The sequence below is a fragment of the Bos indicus genome, chromosome 25 (genome assembly GCF_029378745.1).
Source record: "Bos indicus isolate NIAB-ARS_2022 breed Sahiwal x Tharparkar chromosome 25, NIAB-ARS_B.indTharparkar_mat_pri_1.0, whole genome shotgun sequence".
Lineage (NCBI taxonomy): Eukaryota > Metazoa > Chordata > Mammalia > Artiodactyla > Bovidae > Bos > Bos indicus.
Window position 1 is genome coordinate 38,863,855 of NC_091784.1, and position 19,180 is coordinate 38,883,034.

Genomic DNA, 19,180 nt, shown 5'->3' on the forward strand with positions numbered 1-19,180 from the left:
CAGAGGGGTGTGGATAGGTGTGTGTGTGTGTATAAATGGATGGATAGTTACGTGGATGAATGCATGGATGGGTGGATGAGCAGATGGGTTGGTAGACAGGTATATAGATGAATGGATAGTGGATTACTAGGTGGGTGGGTGGGTGGGTAGATAGATGGGTAGATGGGTGGGTGACGGATGGATGGATGCAAGGCTTTCGGATGGGTGGATAGATGGGTGGATGGGGGCAGGTTTAGAGAGGAGAGGAGCGTCTTCACTCGGGAGCTTGTGATCTAGGAAATGTGATTCAAAGAAACGAAACCCACCCCTGGCGGCAGCAGTGACAGCGACACAGACGGTCCTGGGTGCAGGGATCTAACACTCTGAGTCCTCAGTGCTCTAAACGCAAACTGATCAAAGCTCTCTGGATGGCTCTGGAGCAGTCCCAGAGGGCATTTATCAGGCCTACCTCCAGGTCCTGCTCGGTCCAGGCCGAGGCCACCCCGTAGTGGCTTTCTCTTAGCCACACTGAAGGGTGCTGGGGAGCTGGACCGGACGCAGCGCCACTGCGGGGCCACCTGGATGCAGAGAGAGGGGAGAACAGGTTTGAGAGCCGTGCCGGGTGTGAGCCAGCACTCCCCTATGTCACTCCCGCAGTCCATTAAAGGTGGAACCAGGACCTGGGCTTTGGGCGAAGTTGGGCAGACAGTCGGGTCAAACCCAGCAGGCAGCAGGAGGGGGGCTGCCCAGGACTGGTTCTGCAGTGTGGGGGGCTGTGGATCCAGCTGCTGGTTTAGTCACTGGAGGAGAAGGCGATGGCACCCACTCCAGTACTCTTGTCTGGAAAATCCCATGGACGGAGGAGCCTGGTAGGCTTCAGTCCATGGGGTTGCGAAGAGTCGGACATGACTGAGCGACTTCACTTTCACTTTTCACTTTCATGCATTGGAGGAGGAAATGGCAACCCACTCTAGTGTTCTTGCCTGGAGAATCCCAGGGACGGGGGAGCCTGGTGGGCTGCCGTCTATGGGGTCGCACAGAGTCAGACACGACTGAAGCGACTTAGCAGCAGCAGCAAACTGTCTGAAGAAGCACCCAGCAAAACTTCATGTGCAAATAGGGCCCATTACATGGAACGCATGAGGGCGATGGTGAGAGAGTTATAACCTATGCACTCCAGTGTTCCTTTTCTCCCTTGGAAAATAGTGTTTATGCTAAGTCATTGGAAGTGTTTTATTCATTATCATAAGCGAGACCATGTTACATACTTCAAAAATATTATAGTACTGTGCTGAGATAGCATAGAATTTAAAGTTTATAAATAAAATTAATGAGTAATAAATCTCACTAATAAAGAATTTTTAAAGAAAAGTTGAGGTGACAGGGTTGGAAGGCCTTGGACCCCCGCCCTCCAGGACCACAGAGACATGCCGCCCCCTCCAGATGAAACGAGCCACATGGTTTGGGCAATAGAAGCAGGTGGTTCCATCTTAAATATCTGATTATGCTCCCTGTCATCCAGTTAAGGACAGAAAGAACATTTTGTTGTTGTTACTCAGTTGCTAAGTCCTGTCTGACTCTTTGGACCCCGTGGACTGCAGCACAGCAGGCTTCCCTGTTTTTCCAGTACTATCTCCCAGTTTGCTCAGATCCGTGTCCACTGAGTCAGTGATGCCATCTAACCATCTCATCCTCTGTCACGCCCTTCTCTTTTGTCCTTCAGCCTTTCCCGCATCAGGGTCTTTCCCAATGAGGTGGCTCTTCTCATCATGTGACTAAAGTATTGGAGCTTCAGCATCAGTCCTTGCAAAGAACATTTTGAAGTGAAGTGTTTTTCTAGTCATATCCAACTCTTTTGTGACCCCATGGACTGTAGCCCACCAAGCTCCTCTGTCCATGGAATTTTTAGGCAAGAATACTGGAGTGGGTTGCCAGTTCCTTCTCCAGGGGATCTTCCTGACCCAGGGATTGAACCTAGGTGTCCTGCATTGCAGGCAGATTCTTATACTATCTGAGCCACCAGGGAAGCCCAAAGAACATTTTTGTTGTTGTTCAGTCACTCAGTTGTGTCTGACTCTTTGCAACCCTATGGACTGCAGCACACCAGGCTTCCCTGTCCTTCACCATCTCCTGGGGCTTGCTCAAGCTCATGTCCATTGAGTCAGTGATGCCATCCAACTATCTCTCATCCCCTCCTGCCTTCAATCAGAGTCTTTTCCAATGAGTCGGCTCTTCGCATTAGGTGGCCAAAGTATTGGAGCTTCAGCATCAGTCTTTCTATGAATATTCAGGATTGATTTCTTTTAGGATTGACTGGTTTGATCTCCTTGCAGCTTGAAAAGTGAAAGTGAAGTCGCTCAGTCTTGTCCGACTCTTTGCGACCCCCTGGACTGTAGCCTACCAGGCTCCTCTGTCCATGGGATTTTCCAGGCCATAGTACTGGAGTGGATTGCCATTTCCTTCTCCAGGGGATCTTCCCAACCCAGGGATCGAACCCAGGTCTCCCGCATTGTAGACAGGCGCTTTACCGTCTGAGCCACCAGGGAAGTCCAACATTCCTAAAAAGGAGGGTTGAAGGTTTTCTTATCTAGCCACCCAGCCCCCTGCTTCTCTTAGAGACAGGTGTGCTGAGAGCATTTGGCCACTAGAGGGCGCAGGACACCCAGGCCAGGGCTGGAGTTCTCACAAGTCAAGCAGGTGACAAAAGAGGTCTGTCCCCTGGGACCGCCAAAATCCACGTGTCAGGCGTCGCGTATTCTAGCATAGGCAGGAGACGTCTGATCTGGCTCGAGGCTCTGGATGGCAGCGGGGACAAGGTGAGGGAGATCTGGATGGTGCCCTCGAGACCCCGGCTCCTCTGGAGACCCCCACGTTTGGGCTGTGCACAGGCTGATGCAGATACAGCCGAATTCTGGAAGCTGAGGCGGCATGGAGCTCTGGCCTGACCCTGCTGGTATCCCTCGCCTCCCAGGTGTGGTACAGAGAGAACGTCAGCCACCACAACCCCGAAGGCTCGTCGTGGTCCCTGGTGGACACCCCCGGGGAGGCGGTTCAGATCAGCTGTGGGCCCCACGACCTGCTGTGGGTGACGCTCTGGGAGGGCCAGGCCTTGGTTCGGGAAGGAATCAACAGGAACAACCCCAAAGGTGGGCGGCTCTGCGTGCTGTGCTGGGAGAGGCGGGCAGGGGGCGCCCGGCTTCAACCCCCCACCCACCCCCGAGCTCCTAGTGATGGGGGCTGCCTGCACTTCCTCCTGGGGTCGGGTAGGAAGTTCCTGGTCCACAGTGGAGCCGCCCACGTCTGAAAATGGGATCCTGCATGTCTCCACGGGCGTCTGCGTGGTCTGGGCCGTCACTAAGGACCGGAAGGTAAGACGGTCCCTGGGGCTGGGTCTGAGGGCTCAGTTTAATGTTGACGGTCATGTGGGTTTTTGTCCTTGTGAGTGTGGTCTTAACTCTTCAGGGCTGCCCTAGTGGCCTGGTGGTAAAGAATTGGCCTGCCATTCAGGAGACATGGGTTTGATCCCTGATCCAGGAAGATCCCACATGATGCAGAGCAGCTAAGCTCGTGGGCCACACCTATTGAGCCCTCGAGCTCCAGAGCCCATGCCCTGCAACGAGAGAAGCCACCACATGAGAAGCCCTTGTACCCAAACTATAAATAGCCATGCTCACCACGACCAGAGAAAAGCCAACACAGCAACAGACCCAGCACTGCCAGTAGTTAAAAAGTAAAAAATAAAATTATACTCTTTAGAACATAGCCGGCATCAGTCGCACCCTGTGCGTTCTTCTGCTGTTGTCACAGATGATCTCTGAGCTCTTTGGTGACCCCACCCCGCCTTGCCTGCACCCCTGTAGCAAGCACAGAATGACTGTCCCTCACCAGGCCACAGCATTCCAAATATCAGAAGCAGACTCTCAGCTAACTGACTGCCTCCCCCTCCTGTCTAGAAGTGCTCATTTTTACCTTATCGGAGGCAAGTCCAGTGAAATAAGCTTATTTTGAGTTGCTTTCACAATCTCTTTTCTTCTTGCTTCCACTATCTCTCATCCCAGGGCATCTTTTCTTTCTTTTTTAAAAGAATCATTTATTTTTTCTGTGTTGGGTCTCGGTTGTTGGGGCTTTCCTCCAGTTGCAGGGAGTGAGGGTTGCCCCCCAGCCGCAGTGCGCGGGCCTCTCACTGAAGGGGCTTCCCTTGTTGCAGAGCCCGGCGCGGTGCGGCTCTAGAGACAGGCTCAGTGGTTGTGGCACTCGGGCCTAGTTGCTCTGTGGCAGGTAGGCCCTCCTGGATCAGGGATCACATCTGTGTCCTGTGCGTTGGCAGGGGGATTCTTCACCGCTGAGCCACCAGGGAGGCCCAAGGGCATCCTTTCTGAATGGTGTGCTGTGCTCATCTGTGGCCTGAACCAAAGGACCAAATTACTCATTTATTCTTCCTGAGACTTTAAAGAAAGAAAAAAAACCCTTCCATTTGAGTGGCACTCTAGGGGGGTGTGTTTATTTCTGATTTCCCAGGTTTGGTTCCGAAGAGGTGTCAACTCTCACAATCCCTGTGGCACCAGCTGGATCGAGATGTTTGGAGAAATGATGATGGTGAACGTGGGCCTGAATGACCAGGTGTGTGTGGTTCTGAGCCGTGGTCGGCGGGGGCAGCCTCAGAGTGGGTGCTCCCTGCTCCCCACTGTCCCTTTCCACTAGGCCTGCTCGTGAGGCCGCTAGAGGAGGGGTCTAGGGCCGGCACACACTGCAAGCCCACGAGGGCAGCTGGGGGGCCAATTCCGGCTGAGCCCCAGAGCAGTGGTCACGAGCACAGATCTGGGCAGGGCATTCACCCTGGAGACTGGGAAGCGTGCTAAGAGGTATTTGCGCACAGGTAAAGGGCAAAACATTTTCCAACTCTAGCAGCGGTGTCTCGCCAGCATCACGAGCACCACAAGCATGGTTCCTACAGGGTAGCCTCCTCCTCGTAGACAGAGGTTTAGCTACTTTTAAGACTTGAGGGTGCAGGTGACGCCTTTCCCGTTGCTCTAAAAGCGCTTCCGGGGTGCAGGGGTGGCAGCCTTTCCTGTGCTCACTCACCCTCCTCACCCGCCCTGGTGGGCTGGGCACAATGGGCAGGGGCGAGGTGGGCGCTAGCTGGTGCCCACGAGCCTGATCACAGAGGCCATGGGCCATGACCAAGTGACAGAGATGCTATGATCTCCACAGCAAGGTCTCCTGGGGCCACGGCTCTGCCTTCGGGCACCCCCAGAGCCAGGGCCCCTTCTCTGGGCCCCTCAGCTACCCACATACCCACCTTCCTCAGCGCCCAAAGATAGAGGGCAGGAGGCTTGCTTGGCCATCTTCCCCCTAAAAATGAGATTGGAATCAAGAAGGCTATTTTGCCGCTTCAGAAAGACCAGGAGCATCCTCTGGGTTCACTTGGGGAGCAGCTTCGTTCTCACAAAATGCCACACGGAGGATGGGGACACGGGTGGGAGTCCATCCCCACGCAGCGCCCGCCAGCACTGGCACCTCTGTGGACCCTGGTGCCCCAAAGCCCTGAGTCGGCCTGAGGTTGTGGAGCCAGGCAGGGGTCCCTGCTTCCCTAGGACTTGGAGCTGCACCCGCCCCGGCCCCTCTGGCCTCTGCTTCCTGCATCCGAGTCCTGTACTCGGCACACAGCCCCCAGGCCCTTCCCAGGAACACCCCGAGACGTGTCCTAGACCTGGGGTGCTCGCCCCACGTGGTCCCCCCACCCCCCAAAGGAAGGGGGCTCCACACCGCCCACTCAGCAGTACCTCTCTGTGCAGGTCTGGGGCATCGGCTGTGTGGACCGGGCCCTGTACTTCCGTCAGGGCGTCACCCAGAGCGAGCTCAGCGGGAAGACGTGGAAGGTTATCATTGCCGGCCGGGAGGGCGACCGCTCGCTCTCCGGCAGCTCCTTCAGCCTCCACAGGTGACGCTGACGGGCTTGGCAGGCTGGGCTGGGCGGGCAGGGTAGGAGGAGGCAGGAGGGCGTCAGGCCGGACCCATGGCAACCTGCGGCAGTGGGGCCTCCTCCCCTCCTGGGCCGGGGTCCTACCGGGCCCAAGGGCAAGCGCTGTGCGTGGGAGGCGGGAGTGGGCAGCTTGGCGAGGCCAGGGCGTCCATCCATACGGGGCTTGGGGCTGTCCCGAGTGGGCTGGCTGTTGGTCTCAAAGCCTCAGGGTCTGGGCGAGAAAAGGCTTACTTTCCCGGGATGCTCAGGCCCTGTGTCCAAGGAGAGGAGAGCCGGAAGGAAGGTGAAGGGTCTCTAAGCAGGAGGCGAGGCCTGGGACTGAGCCCAGAACTCCTGGAGGCCTAACTCCCTGGGATCCCCACGCCCAGCCCTCAGAGCTTCCTTTTCGAGGTTGTGTGTTTCTCGCAAGGTCCCAGGTGTGCCCGGCCCTAGCTCTGGGGACCACGCCCTGGGCTCCCTGGGGTTAGAGGGGGAACACGGCCCAGTCCTGCCCGCTGGCCAGGGGAACACTGGCAGGTGACCCAGCGCCTCAGCCGGCACCGCCTCTGCTCTGTGACAGGGGCTGCCCGCGATCCTGTCTGCAGCTTGGGCCCCCTCAGACGCTGGTCTCCACCCTCCGCTCCCCTAGCTCAGCGGTCAGCACTCGGCTGCACCGGCAGCCTAGAGGGGCCAGGACGCCGGCCAGGTGGGGTTTACCTGCGGGTTGCAGCTCTTCAGCCAGTAGTTTTCTAAGTGGTCAGCACATTGGAATCAGCTGAGAACTTCCAAAACCATTGATGCCAGATCTTTGTGACCTTGGGTTTGGCAACGGCTTCTTAAATATGACACCCAAAGCACAAGCAACTAAAGGAAACATAGATAAGTCAGAGTTCATCAACATTAAGAAAATTTTGTGCCTCTAAGGACACTTCTGGAGAAGGAAGTGGCACCCCACTCCAGTACTCTTGCCTGGAAAATCCCATGGACAGAGGAGCCTGGTAGGCTACAGTCTATGGGGTTGCAAAGAGTCGGACACGACTGAGCGACTTCACTTCAGGACACTTCAAGAAAATGAAAAAATCGAAAGGATGGGAGAAAATACTGGAAATCATATATTTGACAAGGCTTGCTATCTAGAATACATAAAGGGCTCTTGCAACTCAACAACAGATAAAAACAACTGCAAAGGGCCAAGGGGGGACTTCCCTGGTGCTCCCACAGCTAAGGATCTGCCCTGCAATGCCCTTCTTCTCTTGGTTGAGGAACTAGGATCCCACGTGCCACAACTAGAGAGTCCATGAGACACAAAGAAGGATCCCAAAACGAAGATTTCGCGTGCCGCAACCAGTACCCAATGCAGCCAAATACATAAACGTGTATTTTTAACAACAGAGTGTGCGTGCCACAATGAGGATCAAAGGTCCCACGCGCCTCAACTAAGGCCCAAGGCACCAAATAAACGAAAAGAAAAAGCAGGGAGGAGAAAGACTTGAACAGATGCTTCTGCATAGTAGGTACGTGAGTGGCCACAAGCAGAGGAAAAGATGCTTGACGTCACGAGGCATGAGGGAAACACAAACAAAACCACATTACAAAGACAAAACGAAACACGTTGGATACCACTTCACACCCACCAGAACAGCTATAATCAAAAACAGAGACAGAATCAGTGTTGCCAGGTTGTGGAGAAACCGGCACCCTCCTGCCCTGCACTGCTGGGGGTGTGAACGACGCGGCAGCCACTTTGGAGAACAGCGTGGCAGCTCCTCACGAGGCTAACCACAGAGCTACCACAGGACCCAGCAGTTTCAGCCCCAGAAAGAGGCCCAGAAGAACCGAACAGACGTTTAAGCAAAAGTTTGTTCACGAATATTTATCGCAGCACGGATGAGCTTCCAGGGGTTGCTAGTGGTAAGGAATTCGCCTGCCAATGCAGGAGACGCAGGTTCGATCCCCAGGTCAGGAAGATCCCCTGGAGAAGGAAATGACAACCCACTCCAGTGTTCTCATCTAGAGAATCCCATGGACAGGGGAGCTTGGTGGGCTAGAGCCCGTCGGGTCGCAAAGAGTTGGACACGCCTGAGCGACTGACGCACCCCTTATACTCAGAATAGCCAAAATGTGGAAACAACTCAAATGTCTGTCAGTGGAAGAATTGATGGATAAAACAGTGTATCCATACAATGGAATATTATCTAACAATAAGAAGGAATGAAGAGCTGACACCCGCTACAGCACAGATGACCCTTGCCATCATTAAACTAAGCGGCAGTGGTCACAAAAGGCCACAGTCTGACCATGCCATGAGTGTGAAGTGTCAGGGACAGGCGGGTCCATGGAGACTTCGAGCCGGCTAGGGGGAAAAGAGGAGAGTGGAGAGGGCCTCTTTAATGGCTACAGAGTTTACATCCGGGGCAGTGAGGTTCTGGAAGTTGGTTGTGGTTCCACAACACTGCAAATGTACATAATGCCACTGCATTTTATAATTTTAAATGGTACATTTTACATCCCTCAATAAAAAAGCCACAACGCTGCCAGATCTCCACCCAAGATACATTGGTTTGGTTGGTCCGGGTGTGACGCAGAGACCTTTCCAAGTTCCTGGGGTTCCTGCTCCCTGGGGAGAAGGTTTTGGTGTCTGTGGCAAAGAGGCAGTGATTTGCCCAGGGGGTCCCACAGTATGTGTTCAAGGGAGTCACAGGTTGCCCCCTTCCTTCCAGCGCCGGCTGCTTCTTTGGCAACGAAGTGAGGGGCAGTGCTGAGTCCTGTGGTCCCAGCAATACGGATGCCTCCTGGGAGGTCCCCGGCCCTGCCTCCAGCCCAGCTGGGCTGCGTGGGAAGGAGTCCTGGAAGGGGCCCAGCCACGCAACTGCCAACTTTCCGGAGGCTACCGACCTCTCCTCGCTGAGACTCCTCCCGCTAGGCCTGGAGGAGCCCGACAGCGCCGACTGCCATGCACTGTGGGCCTGGGTGTCCGGCGGAGGCTGTGCCGTGGAGGCCCACACCACACTGAAGTGGTTCACCACCCAGTCGGGTAAGTGCAGCCGCCCAGCGCCGCAGACGGGACCCGGGGGCATCTGGAGCAAGCCTGGCGCCCCCACCGTGCTCAGCCCGTCTTTCTGGAGCCTTCCGCGACCAGTCGGGCAGTCGAAAGGAAGGGCATTGGCCTGGCACCCCTCTCCTCCCCGTCCCAGCAGGGGCGGCTGTCCCAGGCTGACGTGGGGGGACACCAGCTTCCCTACAAGGGTGAATGTCGGCAGGGAGGGCTCACAGGACATTTCACAGAGATGCTAGCCTAGCCTTCCGGAAAGAAAGGGCTGAGGCTGGCCTGCCGCCCGGCACTGAGGCTGTGCTGGCCGGCAGGCCTGTGCCCCTCGGTGCAGACGCTCTCGCTGTCCATCACACCGGCCCAGACGGCCGCCTGGCGGAAGCAGATCTTCCAGCAGCTCACGGAAAGGACCAAGCGGGAGCTGGAGAACTTCCAGCACTACGAGCAAGCGGTGGAGCAGGTGCGCAACGCTCGGGGCACTTCCTCCAGCAGGCATCCAGTAAGTGCCTGCTGCACGCCCGCCCCGAGGAGAGTTGTACGCGGCCTCACCACGCTCCCGGCACAGAGGACCTGGCCCCGTCTTGGCTGGTGTGGGTCCCCGCGTTGGGCACAGAACCGCCCGGGGCCTCAGTTTCCCCACCCTGTGCAGAGGGTAGTGGGGTGCTGACCCCCAGACTCACAGAACCTGCTGGCTGGGGGCCTGGCTCCGGGCGGGTGTCTGATGGTGTCACTTCTGTTCTTAGGGTGAAGTGGGGGGGGGCCAGCGCCCCCTGAGGCAACGAAGGGAGCAGGGTGGCCCTGGGGTGCTGGGTGCAGGGCTGGAGTGTTGGGGCTCCCGGGGCCGGCCTGTGACTCCGTACCCCTGTGCTCCCGGCTCTGCCCTAGTCTGTGTGGGTGAAGACCGGGGCCCTGCAGTGGTGGTGTGACTGGAAACCCCACAAGTGGATGGATGTCCACGTGGCCCTGGAGCAGCTCACGGGCCATGACGGGGCTCAGGACAGCATCCTCTTCATCTACTACGTGGTCCATGAGGAGAAGAAGGTGGTGGGGGTGTTGTGGAGGGGCTGGGGAGGTGGGGGGTGTCTAGGGGAGAATGGGGTGGGGTATCTAGGGGAGGGGGAGGTGCGGGGGGGGTGGTGCCGTGTGTAGGGGAGGGGTCTTCCAGGGAAGGGAGCTGGTGGCCGCATCCTGGGCAGTGGGGGCATAATGTGCCGGCCCTCCAGTTCCAGAGGAGGGAGCAGGTTCTGGAGGCAGAGTCAAACTCCCACCAGGGCTGGGGTTTGAACCAAATCAATCCAGTCCTAAACATCAAAAAGGTCACTCAGGTTTCTGCTCAGGAGCGAGCCCCCACAGTGGCCATGCCTCCCACTGCGCACAGAGCCCCACCGTTCTGGGGCCCCCAAGGCCCTCTGTCCCTGTTCCCCCACGGCGCCGGGCTCCACCCAGGGTCCCGCTGACCCCCGCTCTGCATGCAGTACATCCACGTGTTCCTCAACGAGGTGACAGCGCTGGTCCCCGTGTTCAGTGAGGCCAAGCACTCCTTCGCCCTGTACACCCCCGAGAGAACGCGGCAGAGGTGGCCCGTGCGCCTGGCCGCTGCCACCGAGCAGGACATGAGCGACTGGGTGAGCGGGCGGGGGTCCCTTGGGCGGGGGCAGGGGCCGCCATCTTGGGGCCAGCCCGGTCTCGCTGACCCGCCTGCCCCCTCGCCAGCTCACCCTGCTCAACCTGTCCTGCTGTGAGAGCCGGAGGATGCACGGCCGCCCCTCCCCACAGGCCATCTGGTCCGTCACCTGCAAGGGGGACATCTTTGTGAGCGAGCCCAGTCCGGACCTCGAGGGCCCTGAGCGCCGGCTGCCCTGCGACCAGATGTGGGTGGGCTGCACCCGACTGGGCTGGGGGCTGAGGGCTGGGGCCTGGCCTGACCCCAGATGTGGGTTCCCACCGGCCCGGCCTGTGCGAGGACCCCAAGGGGGCATCAAGAACATGGCAGGGCTTGGGGGTGAGGCAGGTGTGGCCCCCCCCCGAGGGGGACAGTGTGAGCAGAGTCCTGGGACACAGGGCTCCGGTCCTGCCGCTGCCCCCCGTCACCCAGAGCACACGAGGACTGGGGGCACATGGGTGAGGCCGGGGCCCCACACAGGAGGGAGAGGGCATGTCCGCTCGCCCTCTGCTTGTCCGTTCCTGGTGGCCCTGTGTGCCTGGGGCCCAGACGAGCCCCCCTGCTGACAGTGCAGGGCCTCCGCTCTCAGGAGGCGACCTGGGTGGCCACACCCCCCACATCTGGGAGACCATGCCGGCCCATGCGGTGGCTCACTTTGCTCTGCCATGACCCGCCCCGACCCGGGGCGTGGGAACTCAGGGTGCCGACCTCAGCTCCCCACAACCGTCCCCGTTACCCACACAGCTCCACGGACAGGGACTCCTGAAGGCCCTGCCCACCGCAGGCCTGACCGGCTCCTGCTCCCGCTCTGGGCCCCCTTAGCTGGTTAATCCCCCTGGAGAAGCCGAGCAGGTTCCCTCGTTCTCAGTTGCGTCCGTCACTGGAGACCAAAGCTGAGTCAAACGGGAGCCGTGGCGGGCCTCGGAGGGAGGGGACGAGGATGGAGAGGCCTGCTGGACATGTCCCCCTCTCCTCACGCTGCAGGTTCTGGCGGCAGATAGGCGGCCACCTGCGGGTGGTGGAAGCCAACAGCCGGGGCGTGGTGTGGGGCATCGGCTACGACCACACGGCCTGGGTCTACACAGGCGGCTACGGCGGAGGCTGCTTCCAAGGTGAAGGCGGGCCCCGCTCCCCCAGGCCCACCCCGCTCTAATCCCTGGCTGGCTTCTCTGCCCACGTGCTGACGCTTGGCTGATGGGTGACCTTCACCTCTGCCAACCTCCACGTCCCGGGGCCAAAGCACACGGCGCGAGCCCACAAAGGCCTGGCCTCCAACGAGCCTTCCTGGGCACCCATGGCTGAGCTGGAGACCGTGCAGGTTTCAGGAGGACAGCTGCCGGAACCATGGTCTCTTGATTCCCAGGCTTAATTCCAGTCCCTCTCTAGTGGGGGCTGTGCCTTAGGGGGTGACAGCTTGCTGAACCCCCGTGGGCTCCCTGTGTGCCAGAGGCAGGGATAAACGGAGGCAGAAGCAAAGCCTGAAACGGGACACTTCACGCCCTGGCCCACACGCCCCACAGTGAGGGTGGCTAGCCCTTTGGAACTGTGGTCCACTGAGACCGCTGGAACACACGTCTACACGGGCTTAATGGCATCCCTGCTTGTGAGGCAGGAATTCCCTCTGTCTCCGTCTTACAGATGAGAACATGGGGTTTGTGGGGGTCACGTGAGGGGTCCAAGGCACCTCTGTTAGTAAGGCATTGGGGGGGCCCTCACACCTGCCGGGTGCCAGGTAAGTGAGATAGAAGGGGGAAGAGGCTGGGAGGCTGCGGCAGAAGAGTGGCAGGTTCTCCTGCCCCCAGGAAGAGAGAAACCCCAGCCAGCCAGCCCACCAAGCCCTCCCGGGCTGCCCGCTTGCCTACTCTCACCTGGCCGGGAGGGCAGCCGGTGTGGCTTAGGTGTGACCACCTCCTCTCCCCCCAGGCCTGGCCAGCAGCACCAGCAACGTCTTCACACAGTGGGACGTGAAGTTCGTCCACATCTATGAGAACCAGCGCTGGAACCCCGTCACAGGCTACACCAGCAGGTAGGCTACGTGGGCGCCTGCGGAAGCAGGGCCCAGTCGGACAGCCGCGTCCCGAGCAGTGGGAGAGCTGGTGTCCGGCCCCCAGCGTGGAACTAACTGGATCTGACTGGCTGCAGGATTTTTCCATGAATCTTTAAGTATAACACATATTTTAAAAACTCAGTTATGGAGAGCATAACATATATCAAGCTCATAAAATGTGCATATACATACATGCGGTGAGATGTGTCTATCGAAGTACATGTAGACATACATAGACACGGCCACATCTATCACCATGTACGTGCTTCACCGTGCTAAGTCGCTTCAGTCGTGTCCGACTCTGCAACCCCATGGACTGTGGCCCGCCAGGCGCCTCTGTCCATGGGATTCTCCAGGCAAGAATACTGGAGTAGGTTGCCGTGCCCTCCTCCAGAGGATCTTCCTGACCCAGGCACTGAACTCACACCTCCTACTCGTGCACTGGCAGGCGGGTTCTTTACCACCAGTGCCATCTGGGAAGCCTGTGTATTATTGACTTATCAGAAATCAAACCCCAACATAATCACTACCAGGGTCAAGAGACAGAACATGGCCACCCCCTCCCCATCCCATCTGGTGCTCTTTGACTTTTTAAATAAGTTCTGCTTAATGGAAGCTACTGAGGACAGTGTAGCCTCCACCAAAAATTATTTTAACTCTCCAGACATGAGGCTTTGGGACAAGAGAGTCAGTGGCACTGTGTCTGGGACAGAAGTGGAGACACTCTAGAAAAGCTAGATCGCATGCCTCTTCTTAGTTCCTGCTCTCTCAGCATAGAAACATGTTTCTCACACTCTTACTGGGACACGTTCTTTTGCTTGTTTTAGAAAGTAAACAAGTTGTGGTATTTCTCAGCCCTTAAAGCCGTTGCGTTGAGTTCCAGCGGCCAGAGCAGTCTTATCTAAGTTCAGCGTTGGGGAGCCTCCCGGGAAGACTTTGCCCTGTGGGTTTCTTCTTTCCTCTGGTCCTGGTATAATAAAACTACGAGCGTTCTCTCCTAAGTAGAGAGCTTTCCTGAGTTCTGTGAGTTGTTCTAGTAAATTAGTTGTGGTTAAGTGGATTCAGCTGCCCCATGGCATGCGGAATCTTCCCACAGCAGGGATCAAAGCCCTGTCCTCCGCATTGGCAGGAGGATTCTTAACCACTGGACCACCAAGGAAGTCCTATGTAGATCTTTTAATTTCTTTTTTTTTTTTTAATCTATGCATTTTAGCTAATGTATTCTGAAAAAGCTTCCTGTTATATTTAAAGGAATTAATGTCATTCCTCTATATTGTTGTTTAGACATGACTTGTTTTCCAGCTATAAAGGAGAAAAAAGTAATTTCTTTTTAATAACATTTTGTGATTTTCTACGAGATGAGGGTCTTGATATCTTAAAAATGGTATTTTTATATTTTTATATGGTTCGTATTTTTGATACTAGGATAACTGGCACAAACTTTTTAAATTTCCTTGTTTTTTCAAATTGATGAAAAGAAATACGAAGTAACATGAAGAATAAAAACTCTAATCCCACTAACCAGATAGCAGCCACTTGCAGTGTTCTTCTACTTGTCCCTGTATGCCTGCATTTGCTGGTAGTGGGGGCGGCAAGGGGGACAGTCAGGCACGTAGAGATGGTGGGTGACAGCTTCCTGACTCAATCCCAGAGGGTGGACAGGCTTATCTAACCTCTCCTCAGTCGTGGATGGCTGGACCGTTTGTGACCTTTCATATGGACAGTTTAAAGGGTTTCCTCACATGTAAATATTTGTGTCTCTCTGTTCATCTCAGGATATCAGGGTTTGAGCTCTTCTAAGGCAGCTTATACGCAATGCCTGCATGTGTTCTGGAAACCTCTGCCTCAGCTGTGTGTAGGGTCCACACAGATGCTGATCTGCCTGCCTCTGCCCTTCTTGCTCACTCGCACCTTGGGCTCCCCAGGGTCAGAGCCACCTGGGGAGACCATCAGGCCTGTGAGTGCTGGGAGTGTCAGTCAGGCAGTGTTGCTGTAACAGAACCCCACGGGCTAATAGCTTAAACAGCAGACGTCCATCCTCTAGGTTCCAGAGGCCTCGGAGTCTGAGTCAGGTGTCAGCAGGTCTCTTCCCCATGAGGGCTGTGGAGAGGATCTGTTCCAGTCTCCCTCCTGGCTCCAGGGGCCTCAGGCGCTCCCTTGGCTGGTGGCGGCATCACTTAGTCATTACATGGCCTTCTCCTGGTCTTCACATCAGCTTCCTAATTTGGGAAGCTTGGGTCCAAGTCTCCTCTTTCGTAAGGATGCTGTCATAGTGGAGTAGAGCCCACTCAGCAACTGTCTCATCTCAGCCAGGCCTTCTGGAGAGACCCCCTTTCCAAATAAGGTCACGCCCACAGGATGCAACCACACACGACGCAAGAGAAGGGGGGTGGGGTCCACAGGCCCCAGGCTGGTGGGCTGGCTGTCTGGTGTCTGGAGCTACTTCTGTTTCTGCCCGCCCCACCCCTCCCCACAGGAGATGCAGGCACCTGGGCGGCGGGCGGTAGCGGTGCTGTGTTCCCCTCTCTCTGGCATCACCTCACCCCTGGTGTCCTGTGCAGGGGTCTGCCCACCGACCGGTACATGTGGAGTGACGCCACGGGCCTGCAGGAGTGCACCAAGGCCAGCACGAAGCCCCCGTCCCTGCAGTGGACCTGGGTGAGCTCCGGGCTGCGGGTGGGGCAGAGGTTGCAGTAGGGGGTCTGCCCACACCGACCTGCCTGTTCCTCCAGGTTTCTGACTGGTTCGTGGATTTCAGCGTCCCTGGCGGCACGGACCCAGAGGGGTGGCAGTATGCCAGTGACTTCCCTGCGTGAGCATCTCTCTCTCTCTCTGTGGGCAGGGGCCCTCAGGGGGGCTGGGGCCCCGAGTGTCAGGCCTGGCGAAGTCGGGCGAAGCCCCTCCACCCTGCCCAGTGGCGCAGGCCCTTCACGATACACGAGTCGCGTTCAGATGGAGGACGGAGCCGAGAAAGACCGAGCCAGAGCCTGAGCTGAGGCTTCTGAGCAGATGAAGTCCAGCGGGGAGGAGGTTTATCCTGATCTGAGCCTTCCCTTTGACCTCAAGCCCTGAACTTGACGGCTCCCAGAAGAGTGATATGAGGCCTGGGATGGGGAGGGCTCAGAGGCCCCTTAGCTAGAAACCACCACCCACCTCCAGGTAGCTGCCACGTCGTGGCCTCAGTGAGGTCCCAGCCCCAGGGAGACCCTGACCCCAGGGAGACCCCCTCCCGAGGGAGGCCTGGGTGGGGCTGGAGGCCCCTGAAGCAGGAGGATGGTGTCCTATTACCTGCTGCCCCTGCTTAGCTCACACTGAGGCCCCGGGAGAAGGAATGAGTGTGCAGCGTTGCTTTCTAGAAAATTCCACAGAATGGTGCTGACTTCAGCTTCTTCCTCTTGCAGCTCGTACCACAAGTACAAAACCATGAAGGATTTCGTCAGGAGAAGGTGCTGGGCCAGGTGAGAAGGCAGGTAACTGGGGGGTGTGGCCACGCCCCTCCCTGCTCGGCCTCAGTCCCTGTGGAAGAAAAGGGGAATTTACAACTGGGGAGGAGAAAACAGGATCAAAATAAATGTCAGCCCAGGAAGTGCCCCCGGGCTCCCAGGGCTGTTTCTGAAGAGTTTGTTTTCAAGAACAAATAAGAGAAATGTCATTGGCAGGGCCCTGCAGGATCCTGGGGGGTTGGGGGGGGGCTGGCTTGGAGTGGTGCCAGGGCAGGGCAGACAGCACAGGAGGGTGGGTCCTCCCAGGGTCAGGGGTCTAGCTGCCCCTTCTGTCCAGAGCAGGTGGCCCTGGGGCTCCCAGCACCACCAGGGTGACAGGGGCTTTGCTCTCTCTGTCGCTCAGAAAGTGCAAGCTGGTGACCACTGGGCCCTGGCTGGAGGTGACCTCCGTGGCCCTCAGAGATGTGTCCATCATCCCCGAGAGCCCAGGCGCCCACGGGAGCGGGTTGAACATCGCGCTCTGGGCCATCAGTGACAAGGGGGACGTGCTGTGCCGTCTGGGTGTGTCCGAGCTCAACCCCGAGGTGGGCACCCGGTGGGGGAAACCAGGATCTGCCCGGCCCGCCAGCCCCCGCTTCAGGGGTCCAGCGGATTCTTACCGAGACACACCTCCGCCGTGGGGTAGGGCTGGGCTTTGGCCTCCCCGGGCCTGCCCAGGAGGGTCCCTGAGTCCGGAAGTGGCCCGAGGTGGTCTAAGGCCAGCGGGCACTTGGAGCTGAGGTCGAGGTTGGCGTGAGGAGCCGTCCGCCCTGGGACCGGGCGGGCGACAGGCAGGACGGAGCAGCCCTGAGCATCCCTCCTTCGCCTCAGGGCTTCTGCTGGATGCACGTGGGCACCGACCAGCCCTTCACCTCCGTCTCCATCGGCACCTGCTACCAGGTGTGGGCCGTGGCGAGGGACGGCTCCGCCTTCTACCGCAGCTCCGTGTCCCCCTCCAGGCCCAACGGTGAGAGCCCTCGCCTCAGGCGGTCTCCCTGCGCCCGCCGCCGCCGCCGCCGCCATGTTGGGTCGAGCGCCAGGGGCGGCTACGGCTACTTCCGCTTCCAGAGGAAGCCAGTGGACGGGGCTCCGTTTAATCAACGAGCGTTTACCCGGCATGGGGCCAGCCTGGGCTACCCCCAGAGTCCACACCCCCTCTGCTGGGATGACCCAGGGGTGGTCACCCCGTGACGGGGTTGTCCTTCACCACCCTCGGCCTCCTGCCCCTCAGGGGACCTGCCTGGGCGCCCCCCCGGCCCATCCACAGTGTCGACCTCGACTGCTCTCCAGGAGCAAAGGTCATGCAGGCTTGTTCTTGGCTGGACATCTGGACAGTGTCCGGCACAGGCATTGCTGGGTGGGTGGTGACTGGCTTATCCGTGCCCTCCACCTGGAGCAGTGGGTTCGCACAGCAGCCTATGGCTGGATTTCCACCGCATGCCTGGCTGGGTACCTTCCCGTCCCTGTTAGGGCTAGCAGCCCATCAGAAGCCGCCGCAGCCTCGGGAGGGCCCCGGGCAGACCAGGGCATTGAAGGGACAGCAGGACCCAGGTCAGCTCCCGCCAGGCCCTGTCACTGGTGTGGTCCACCCGGTCTGGGGACAGAGGTTGGCTGCACCCGCTCGACCCCTCGAGCTGCAAAGGAGGCCAGGTGTGCCAGGAGCATCTGGGTGACAGGTGTGGTGCTTCCAGGTCCCATCCCAACCCATCTCCCACCGCAGGCGACTGCTGGTACCACATCCCACCTCCTCCCAAACAGAGGTTGAAGCAGGTGTCCGTGGGGCACACCTCGGTGTTCGCCTTGGACGAAAATGGCAAGTGGCTTCTGATTCCCAGGGGTCACCCGGGGAGGGGGTTCCCTGAGCACCCCAATGAGATGAGATCAGACCCTTACCCACGAAAGCCCCAGCATGAGACCTTCATGAGCCCCGTGAGAGCTGCCAGTCTGAGCTTGGCCTCCCTGCAGGCCCTCCCCGGAGTCATGCAGGGTGGGGAGCACCAGCCCCTCCCCAGGTGCTCAGGTCTGCCTGCGCCTCAGGCAGAGAGCACGGCGCCATGGCCCAGGAGCATCTTCTAGATGGTGCTACCCAGGCCTGGGACTCGGAGGTCACCTGCCTGGCCTGGGCCATCCCTGCCCCTTACCCAGGCCACCTCCGAGTGGCTCTGCCCGCGCCCTTTCCTGGCCTGTCATGAGCAAAGCAAGGAGCTGGATCCCAAGGCTCTTATTCCAACCCGAGTCACTGTGTCGTTTAAAGAACTCCTTGTCCTCAGGTTCTCATGCGTGGACAGAGGACGAGGGTGCCAGCTGGGCCCAGCACGAGAGTGATGTAGCGGGGCACAGGCAGGCCTGGGAGGGCAGGGCTGGCCCAGGCTACAGGCCGATGGAGAGAGAGACCCTGCCTGCCCGTCTCTCGGTCAGACCTCCCGGCCTCGCAGACCCTGCAGGGGGGTCCGGACGCTTGGGGTCTCACGCCACTGCGTTTCTCTCCTAGGGAACCTGTGGTACCGCCAGGGGGTCACGCCCAGCCACCCGCAGGGCGACAGCTGGGAGCACGTGTCCAACAACGTGCGCCATGTGTCTGTGGGGCCCCTGGACCAGGTCTGGGGAGACGGGGATGGAGGGTGGATGCTCCCCCTGGGGGCGGGGACTAGGGGGGGTCTGGTTCCCGTTCTGGTCCCCCTACCCCTGCTGCTGTCCCCATGGACCCTGTGCCGCGAGGAGGGGGAGGGAGTGGGCTTCAGCAGGTCTCTGTTCCAGGTCTGGGTCATCGCTGACAAAGTCCAGGGGAGCCACAGCCTGAGCCGCGGAACCGTGTGTCGCCGCACGGGCGTGCAGTCCCTGGAGCCCAAGGGGCAGGGCTGGGATTACGGCATCGGGGTGAGCAGGCATCGGGCGGCTGTGCTGGCTGGGGTCTCCAGGCACCCAGGGTTCAGGTGGGGGTGGGCTCTGGGCAGAGCCCCTCAAGGGTCCGACCTGGAGGGAAGGTCTCTGCCCTTTG

General features: G+C 58.6%; 1 protein-coding gene across 8 annotated transcripts in view; it reads left to right on the plus strand.

Moving 5' to 3' along the window:
- TECPR1 (tectonin beta-propeller repeat containing 1) overlaps positions 1-19,180 on the plus strand; it is a 28,420-nt gene that overhangs the window by 7,716 nt on the left and 1,524 nt on the right. Inside the window, exons 6-24 of one of the 8 annotated variants that reach the window (XR_011564129.1) lie at positions 2,951-3,125; positions 3,247-3,347; positions 4,498-4,599; positions 5,775-5,920; positions 8,662-8,975; positions 9,305-9,489; positions 9,876-10,031; positions 10,466-10,615; positions 10,704-10,861; positions 11,638-11,765; positions 12,577-12,679; positions 15,262-15,358; positions 15,433-15,512; positions 16,102-16,158; positions 16,547-16,727; positions 17,014-17,149; positions 17,874-17,995; positions 18,674-18,780; positions 18,940-19,050. Coding sequence is in view for 3 of the 8 variants with exons in the window: in XM_070780204.1 (XP_070636305.1) it covers positions 2,951-3,125; positions 3,247-3,347; positions 4,498-4,599; positions 5,775-5,920; positions 8,662-8,975; positions 9,305-9,489; positions 9,876-10,031; positions 10,466-10,615; positions 10,704-10,861; positions 11,638-11,765; positions 12,577-12,679; positions 15,262-15,358; positions 15,433-15,512; positions 16,102-16,158; positions 16,547-16,727; positions 17,014-17,149; positions 17,903-17,995; positions 18,674-18,780; positions 18,940-19,059 (2,589 nt within the window). In the remaining 5 variants the exon portion in view is untranslated. Of the gene's footprint in view, positions 1-2,950; positions 3,126-3,246; positions 3,348-4,497; positions 4,600-5,774; positions 5,921-8,661; positions 8,976-9,304; positions 9,490-9,875; positions 10,032-10,465; positions 10,616-10,703; positions 10,862-11,637; positions 11,766-12,576; positions 12,680-15,261; positions 15,359-15,432; positions 15,513-16,101; positions 16,159-16,546; positions 16,728-17,013; positions 17,150-17,873; positions 17,996-18,673; positions 18,781-18,939; positions 19,060-19,180 lie in introns of those variants that run through there. The other 7 variants (XM_070780204.1, XM_070780205.1, XR_011564130.1 and 4 more) reach the window with 7 other exon arrangements.